This window comes from Bidens hawaiensis, unplaced genomic scaffold, assembly GCF_021521415.1.
Source record: "Bidens hawaiensis isolate Kalapana, Puna unplaced genomic scaffold, B.hawaiensis_p1.1 tig00000820_1, whole genome shotgun sequence".
NCBI lineage: Eukaryota > Viridiplantae > Streptophyta > Magnoliopsida > Asterales > Asteraceae > Bidens > Bidens hawaiensis.
The window spans coordinates 3,369,472-3,379,022 of record NW_027491048.1 but is presented as its reverse complement, the minus strand read 5'-3'; the positions used below and the strand labels follow the sequence as shown (position 1 = coordinate 3,379,022).

Sequence of the window (9,551 nt, the reverse complement as noted above, 5' to 3'; positions counted from 1 at the left end):
TTCTGTTTATTCAACTTTCACATTGTCTTTTTGTTCTTAACATAATGAACTACTGAACTTATATAGTTATATTACACCGAAGTAATTACAGTTTAGGGTAAAAATCCATCATCACTTGACAGACCCAGATAATATTGTAGCAGCATCAATGACCACGTATTACAAACCATGATCAAGGTTATGATGAAGACTAATCTAAAGCTATTTGTTATTGTATCTCTTAACGAGCTTGGTTCTTGGTTGGTACGGTACGTACATTTGATGAATGACTACTGTTGTCGGCCGCTATATGGCGATGAGATTGTAATATCGAGAGAGCATCTGTTATGATTATTGACTTTTGTTATTTGTTACTTGAAATGTTTGATTATTGATCAATCAGTATGCATTCCTGCGTGTTTATAAGAAATTTGTATGAATGTTTGGAAGTTTACTTCAAACAGTTTCGCAATAATTAAGTTATGTTTTATAATCTTTTTATTTTTCTTTGTTACAAACCCTAAACGACATTTAAACCCCCCCCCCCCCCCCGGCAACGCGGGGTAAAAAAACTAGTTATTTAAAAAGGGAGAGAAGTGATGAACTGGTAAATTGATAATCATTTCCATGATATTGAGATATAGTGAAGTGTAGGGGTGTATAATGTAGAATTAACATGGCAATATAAATTGGGAAATAAAATGACATATACTCCCTTTATTCTTATGGTAAGGGTAGTGGGGCGTGGATGGTTGGGCGCAGACAACGTGGCAGCCGCGCACACCGCTATTACCCTTGCGTAGACGTGGGCGCGAACGGCCGGTGCGGACCGGCCAACGGGGCTTGATTGAAGTTGTTGCTTAAAAACTTGGGGGTATATCAATCAAGCCCCACTACACGCTCTAGGGCTTGATCTTTGATCTTGTGTCACGGCAGCGCTTATGTGTCCTAAATATATTGGATCACTTGGGGGTGGATTAATCCCCACCACCTTAACCTTAATATCAAACATATATTATTGTATTTTGTTTCATAAGATAGTTATTGTTTTTTATTGTTATAATATTTACACGAAAACCCATAGATTAATTTTGACATCTGTATGTTTACCATCGTTTCCTTTATTTTGCTTCATACACATGTACTTAGAGCCGAGGGTCTCTCTGGAAGCCACATCTTTATTCCTTTGGATAGAGGTACGGTGTGCCTACATCCCACCCTCCCTAGACCCTACCTATAGCTTTGCTGTCGGTGGGATTTTACTGGGTATGATTGATTGATTGATATGTTTACCATCGTCCATGTTGACTATAACTTGCTCATAAAACAAACTAGAGAATAACGAAATCAAATATTTTAAGGGGATGTTTGTTTACATCTGAATGGAACTATTCAGATGCAAACACCTGATTCATTCAGATTTCAGACTGTCTGGTTTCAAACAAAAATATATTTAAATGATTAAAATTATGTCTGAACCATTCAGACTTATTGTTGTTGCAAAATGAGACAGAGGCTCATTCAAATCTAACTCATTAAGATTTGAATGAACCAAACAGCCCCTAATATGCATTAGGCTTTCAAACGTTTTTATTTTAACATCAATATCCATTTAAACAAATGTCACACGTGTCAACAAAATAATCTTCTATTTACTTAAGGTATGTTTCAGAAGTCACTACACGCCAGTCGAGCATTATAATTCTGACGTATAACTTCTCATATATACATAGTCAATGACAATTAGCAAAGGATCGTTAGTACCTACGTAGGCCCGGGCCCCTTAGTTTTATTCATAGTATTATAAATTATTTTTTTCATCCAAGCTATTCTATACATAAAGTAAATTTATTCATTTTCATTCAAAATTTTAAGCTCTGTCCCCTCCATTTACTAATTTTTTATGCATATATTCATCCAATCCCCTCAACATTAACATCCAAGACTTGCCACTAGGTCTAGAGATAGTCATCTAAATTGAAAATAGTGTTTAAGCCGATTTTGTTGTGACATATCACTAAAATCATTGATTTCGACAAACCAAACTTTTACTTACTACTTACTAGGACCGATATTAAACAAATTGAGCAATTTAGACCAATTTTGTACAACGAGAACTGATTTTAAAGCCCAGGACATATTTGACCGACTGCCACCTAGAGCAACCAAATAGCCAAAATTAAACACCAATTAATCAGTCATCTAGGCCGATTTTTACAACACTACCGACTAGAACTAAACAAAGAAATACAAAGTTGTTCCATTTTTTTATTATTAAACAATTAGAGCATCTAATCAGATATATGAAATGTTATCTCATAGATCCTTGAAAGAATCTCTGAAGTCTGACATGTGATTAGATTCATAATTCATTGGGAAAATTCTTAAAATAGGCGTTTATGAATACGTTTTTCAGGTTTTATGTGTCATTTCCAACAAATTCCCAAAATAGGTATCATAAACTAGTCGTGACGAATAGTTTATGATTAACCACGAGTAGTTTGTATAACCAATTAAAACTTGCCACGTGTCTGTAAACTAACCGTAACGACTAGTTTCACTCATAATCTACTCGTGAAGATTAAATATGTTTAAAGCCTCGTAATCAATGCCCACGAGTAAATAAGATATCCTTTAGTCGCGACGAGCAGATTCTCAAACCTTAAGAGTCGCGAGTAGTTTATCAAACTAACCACGACGATGAGTTTGATTACCAAATGCATCTAACTGGTTTGTTTTACAAAACACTAACCGGAATGGTTAGTTTGTTTGGTCAACTAGTCGTTACGAGTAGATATTGGCCAACGACTACTTTACATTCATTATACGAGTATTTTAGTGGTAATTAACTCGTCTCGATAAGTTTACCTGGTAAACATTAAACATACGAGTAGTTCATATGTAGTTAACTCGTCGTGACTAGTTTACCTTGTTTACATTCCCGATACGAGTATTTTATTAGTAATTAACTCGTTCTGATAAGTTTACCTGATTTACATTACCCATACGAGTAATTTATTTGTAGTTAACTCGTCGTGTCTAGTTTACCTTGTTAACATTCCTATACGAGTAGTTAATTAGTAACTAACTCGTCTTGGCTAGTTTAACATAACAATCTACTCGTGTCCTTACTTTATAGTCTAAACTAGTCGTTACAATGTTGTTTTGAAGTTGTTGGGTATCTTGGGTTTATATAAATGTCATGTTCTTGTTGTTTTGAACCCGCACATCAATGGAGGAGGAGATTGATAATATTGTAGTTTGTTACGGCAGAAAGTGGGAAGAAACAAAAGGAGCTACTGTTCAAAACAAACTAACAGTAATCAGTTTTCGGTTAACCAGTTCGTTTTATTCGGTTTGGTTGATTGTGATTGATAACCAAAACCAAACTTCGGTAAATCTGTTGTTTAGAAGTATATGAAATGAAAGTAAAATACATGAAATAGAGGTATAAATACATTAAAGAAATGTTTAAAAACATAAAACGGAGGTTCTTGATGCTACCAGTAATGAGTTGTGGGGCCCCCATGGATCCCTTCTTGCTGATATTTCAATCGCGTCAAGAAACTAGTATGTTATACTTCTGTTTTCGTTACAAACTGAAAACAAAATTATTATTATTATTATTTTGCTCAAAAAATTCATTTCCGGTTTTGCATATGCAGTCATGAATACCAAATGATCATGTCGATTATTTGGAAGCGTATGAATGATACTCGAAAAAACTGGCGCCATGTGTACAAGGTTTGGACTGTTCAAATGTGATATCATATGCAAAGCGAGTTCTAGCGAAACTATTATTATAACTAACTAGTGTCAGATATTAGTACATAAAGATATATTATTTATTTGATAATATGATATTCTAATACTAGTTGTTTTGGAGATTTTATGCATTAAATATACACTTTAGGCGACTTCAGAAAATTAGGCATGTAAGCGAAATATCAAATCGAACGTTTAATGAACCATTTGGCGGGATGTTCGTTTATTTAATAAACGAATGAACATGAACAAAATATTTGGTTCGTTTTATTAAATGAACGGACATATAGGTTCATTTATGTTGTTAGTTTACGTTTGTTTAAGTTTATTAGTTCACATTTGTTAATATATTCATTTCATTTATTTATTTTTAGAGCCAATACATTTAATCGAGTTTTAATAACTTTTTAGGCCCAACGCAACCGTTCATATATACTGGTAATGAACGAACATAAACGGACACGAACACATTCATTTCTTAATGAGCAGGCACGGACGAGAAAACCCCATTCGCTTACTTGTTTGTGTTCGATCCTTTGTCCGGTTATAAGTTTGGAGAACCTGAACTTGCTGCGTTCGTGTTCATTCGGTACATTTACATGCCTACAGAAAATGTAACAAGGGTTTGACTTTCTTGCTTTTGCACCAGGGTTTGACTGTTCTTGAATACCTTGTAGCAAATGGGTCAGAGCGGGTCATAGATGAGATCAGGGAACATTCTTACCAGATAACGGCATACTCGATCAAGATGACAAGCATGTCGACTACATCATAGCCTGCTACGGTTACTACTCTCCCTGCTGTAACAGGTTCATAGGTTTAATATTTATCATGTTTTCTATTACTTACATGAAGAACTGATCAACGACTATTAGTATTGTTCATCATCGAAATAACTTCTCTAAAAATCAACTTCCATATAAAATAATCAAATCTTCTCGATCACTGTATCATCTCATCCCCTTTGCTAATGCTGCTACTACTAGCCACTAAATGTGTTTTGTTTGAACTCGCATCACCGGTTTCTTCATCTAAATATCTGGTTAGATCAGCTGTTTCATCTGCATTGTTTTCTTTATCGAACCTGCATCAAGTGTTGCAAAAAATAAAAAGTCAAAGTTGTAATTACACATGATAAAAGGTGTTTTTTGCATCTTCTCTTTTTATACAACTTTTCATACATAAGTTTCATATTCATTCTTAGAAAAGATTGATTAACAACCATAAAGTTTTTACTTTTTCACTATTGAAGGGTGTTTTGGTCATTTGACTAATAGTCAACGTTATATTAAGCAAGCCTCACTGTATTAACACGTACCCTGAATAAACAACGAGCCCGATAGCAACGGCAACAAAGGCTACGAAATACATCCAATCAACCTGATGATCAAGATCAAAAGTCAAAGTCAAAAGTCAAAGCCAACATAATATTTTCTTTTCATTGTGGAATTTTCACAAACCTTTTCATGGTAAGCAAAGATACGAATCAAGACCGACCACATGTCAGATGTCAGCAAAGACAGATTTAGCATTGTCGATCCGCTCATCTAGAATTGAAACAACAAGATAAACAAAGGGCAAAAAAGTAACTATAACTAGAAAACTTTTCAAAAATATAGACATTGCAGTTTTCAAAACAGGGACGCCTGAGTAAAATAGAAACATTGCTGCTGCAAATCCCGTGTATGGAAGCAACTAAAAAGTAACAAATAAATATCTGAGATTAGAAAATCGATACGTTAAGCGTTTATTATATTATAAAATCCAAACGCAGATTAATGAGGCTAGTTTTATCATTTAGAAGTGGCGTAAAAGACATTGACTAGTTGACTATTTGTTAAATGTCTAATATACCCTTTTATAAAAGACGTTAAAAAGATTTGTATTGATGACTAATGACGACAATGGAAAATAAAGTAGCTTTAACATGAAATCTTCACGGTTCACAGGAAAAAATATGTAGAAATTTTCATTGGGCAGAAGGATGTAACATTTATCTTCATATTTCATAATATTATATTTATGTACGATATATACATATGCAAACATTTGTGTTCATAGAGAGAGATGGAGAAATTACTGATCCTGCAGACCAATGGATGGATTTGAGTTCCTCGCGCTCAAGTATGCTTCTATTGACATTGTTAAAGAACACAAACGTGAAGCAAAAAAAGACTAACGCATTATAGATAAGCAATTTGACTATGAAATTATTAAGGATACATTTGAATGCCACTGAAGATAGCACCGAAGAGTCCTAACATCGCCATAAGTTCAATCCTATCAGCGGTTTTCACAAAGAACTCCTGCACAAGTATAAAAACATTTAACATTAAGATTGACTATATCAACACACACACACAAATATATGTGTAAATCAGCATATCATACAAGTCAATCAAGTTATTAATGTATCCCTTTGACCAAAAACAAAACGCTTACCTCGCTAACATTACTAACAGCATAAAGTGTGGCCCCCGCAACCACCAAAAAGTCCCCTTTAATAGGATTGCTTCCGCTTTCTAAGAAGGTATGGTTTAATATTAAATGAATAAATTTCATAAAAAGTGTATGTTTTTTTTTATAAAATGACAATATACTTACGTGAGCGGTCATCTGCATGAACATCTGAAAAAATAACGAGCACGAGACCAGCAATACAAATAGCAACACCTGCAATTTTCTTGTACCTGTACTTGGTCTTTAGGAATAGCCATGTCAACAATATGACCGAGGGGATTGACCAACAATCAAGCAGCATTATACTCGTTATTGATGTGTACTGATATAGGGCCTAGGGGTGTGACCAATAGTTGGTACATGTTTTGTAAATAAATCAGAGTTGCGGTTTATAGCGGAAGTCTTTAAAATATTTATATTGAAAATTTATTAAAATCTCGGGTTTAAATACCCGCTTGATATTTCAAATACATTTCTTTGTAAAACATAACTCTTTTTATAATATTTTCAAATAAAATATCTGAGCCATCAGATAACATCTAATGACTATAACTCCAATATTCTATTCTTTCTTGCTTGTCTGTTCTAATCTTTCTTGTTTCCCTGTAACATGGGTGGGAAAATACGTCAGCACAAAGCTGGTGAATAACGCTGACTCTAAAAATATCTTTTCAATACCTTTGTGAAACCAACAATAATACCTTTGTGACTACTCATTAGGCACCCAACTACATTGGGATCAAATTACCCTAAGTACCATGTACAATTAATTATATACACAATATCATTTCTCTGAACAGTCCCGTAGACCTTCAGAGGCATGTTGATGATATGCATGGCTTCGGGGAAATGCCGAGTCACCATGTATGTTTGGATCCAGACACATGTATACTCTTAATCAGAGTGTCCGTTTCTTATTATTGTACACAAAGTTTTAAGGATTCGTAAATCCTATGCAAACATTCAGACTCATTATAAAAAGGTTTGGGGCGCATTCACCTTTTCTGTTTATAATCAGTTTCTGTTACTGATTCCTGTTTTCTGTTCTCTTCTTCTTGTTTTGTTACCTCGGACCTATAGTACGAGAATAACATTTGTATAAATAACTAGATCATCGATCTAGCTTTAGACCTTTAGTCTATTTTGGTATAACTTTAACCTTGATAAAGTCATTTGTTTATATAAAACATTTGGACCTTTAGTCATCTTCTTTATCAATTATATGCTACGTTTCTTCTTCAGGAAGAAACGTCTATACTGAGTTTCTTAAAGAAACGTCTATACTGAGTTTCTTAAAGAAACATTGTGTAACTATACTCTTTGAATATTATATTCTTAATATTAAAGAAATATTATTTTAACTATAACCTTTGCTTAAGAAAAAGTTTATTATTCTTATTCGTAATCAAGGTTCAAAACATAACTTCGACTATGGTCTAAGCCATTTATAATAATATAATAATAGCTTAAGCAGAACCCTTTACCTCGCACGGGTATTCGGAGTTAGATATTCCTAAGTTTATACGGGCAGCACTTCTACTCTATATGCCCATTTCTCGAGGCGTTCTTGATCCACCTTTCTTGGCACGCAAATCGAGGCAATATGATACTCGTTATTGATGTGTACTGATATGCCTTCACCACTGTTGACCGGTAGAAATAAAAGTCAACATATTTCCCCCTTATATACTTCCATTATTGTTACAAAATTCTTACCAAAATAATTTGCCTCGACGTCTACAAGTCCAAGAAGTAAATAATAATACCATCCGGCCTGTGAATGATTTGATATAATGGAACAGAATTTGTCAAATGGTAACCACTTGTGCACAGAATTGTTCAAATAAATAGTTAAAACAATAAAAAATACCAAAACTCAATGATTGCAAGGTACCTGTAGTTAGGCCTCTAAATGAACCAAACGTTAACTGGACCGTTCGTAAACTGTTTGATGGAAAGTTCATTTATGGTTGTTTATTTAGAAATAAACAAATTTAAATTTGTTTTTGTTCATTCAGTTATATGAACAAACACCAACATTTGTGTATGTTCATTTATGTTCGTTAGTTTACGTTTGTTTTCTTTCATTTATGTTTATTAGCACATTCAATTAAAATTTTGGGCCCATTACACGTTAGTCTAGTTTTAATAACTTTTAAGTTAAACTTTGTTGTTCACATTTACTTTTATTGGTTTTAACTCATTTCTGTTTGTTCATCTATGTTCAGTTATGTTCGTCCATTTACGTTCGTGAACCGTTCATTTATAATGTTAACAAACAAACACGAAAATATTCATTTTCTTCCCAAACGAAAACGAACAAGAAAACTTTGTTCATTTAAATGTTCTTGTTCGGTCGTTTGTTTGGTTAAAGTTAAACGAACGAGCGAACGGGCATGACCATAAATAAACAAATACATAATGAAAATGAGTAAATAGTTACCTTCAGCCCACTTCCTCTGTATAATAAGATTCCTCCATAAACAACTGCTAGCATCACATAGTTAGCTAAAGACTGTGAAGTAGGTGCATTGATCACTGTGTTACAAAATAAGACATAAATATACTTTTATCACTTTATGTATTCAATCATTCAAAATATTTGCAAAGTGAGTGATCTTATTATAAAAAATGGTTATTTTTTGTATTCACATATCTCAACTTGCCCAAAATATCCGGTTCCTATTTCTAGTGTATGCTTTTGGCATTTTTCACAATTAAAATGGTTAATTTGACAAGTATGGTGCTTAAAAAAAGTTCATTACTCAAAAAAGTTAATCAAACACCAAAACATAACTTCATGTAAATTAGTAAATTACTAAATTACAACTTGCAGCATCATAAAACACCACTAAAGAGACCATGTAAAGACAAATTTGAATGATGTAAAGACAAGATTTGAAAGGTTATGTATATGTAATATATGGTTGACTACTTATATTTCGTGAAAAGTTTTAAATTAACTTTGACATTTGTAACTGTGTTTATGAGTAAATCCAACGCCAAAGTAGAGCACCGGGATCGGGGCCTTACAAATTAATGATTAATTGGACATAGATTGATGATTCAAGATCATGTGATGTGATTTCATGGATCAATTTCAAAAGATTAAAATTTCGTTTTCCATTCTTATGATTGAGTCACAATTGGACATCGCATAAACAGAAATTGATATGAAAAATAGATCGATTACCTGGATAATTAATTCAAGTCTAGAGCGAAAATGATGAATTTCAACCCTAGGTGAGAAGACGAAGACGACGGTGCAGTTTAGGTCTCGCGTGTTTTTTGGCATCAAAGGGTGTTGGTAGTCACATACGTAATGTATGATGAATGATTATTGTATT

The 9,551-nt window shown here is 33.5% G+C and overlaps 1 protein-coding gene and 1 non-coding gene across 2 annotated transcripts; both read right to left on the bottom strand.

The window, feature by feature from the left end:
• Window positions 1-2,267: 2,267 nt before the first annotated feature.
• LOC143543025 (small nucleolar RNA R64/Z200 family) lies at window positions 2,268-2,363 on the bottom strand. Its single transcript, XR_013136999.1, has one exon. It is a non-coding gene; the product is annotated as a small nucleolar RNA R64/Z200 family (small nucleolar RNA).
• A 2,323-nt stretch (window positions 2,364-4,686) lies between these two features.
• Window positions 4,687-9,068, bottom strand: LOC143540853 (uncharacterized). Its single transcript, XM_077033823.1, has 12 exons — window positions 9,032-9,068; window positions 8,648-8,742; window positions 7,921-7,978; window positions 7,826-7,847; window positions 6,349-6,521; window positions 6,187-6,266; window positions 5,968-6,050; window positions 5,825-5,876; window positions 5,371-5,439; window positions 5,205-5,291; window positions 5,063-5,124; window positions 4,687-4,828 (listed from the first exon to the last, which is right to left on the bottom strand). The coding sequence occupies exons 1-12, from the start codon at window positions 9,066-9,068 to the stop codon at window positions 4,687-4,689; spliced, it is 960 nt and encodes a 319-aa protein (XP_076889938.1).
• Window positions 9,069-9,551: the final 483 nt, after the last annotated feature.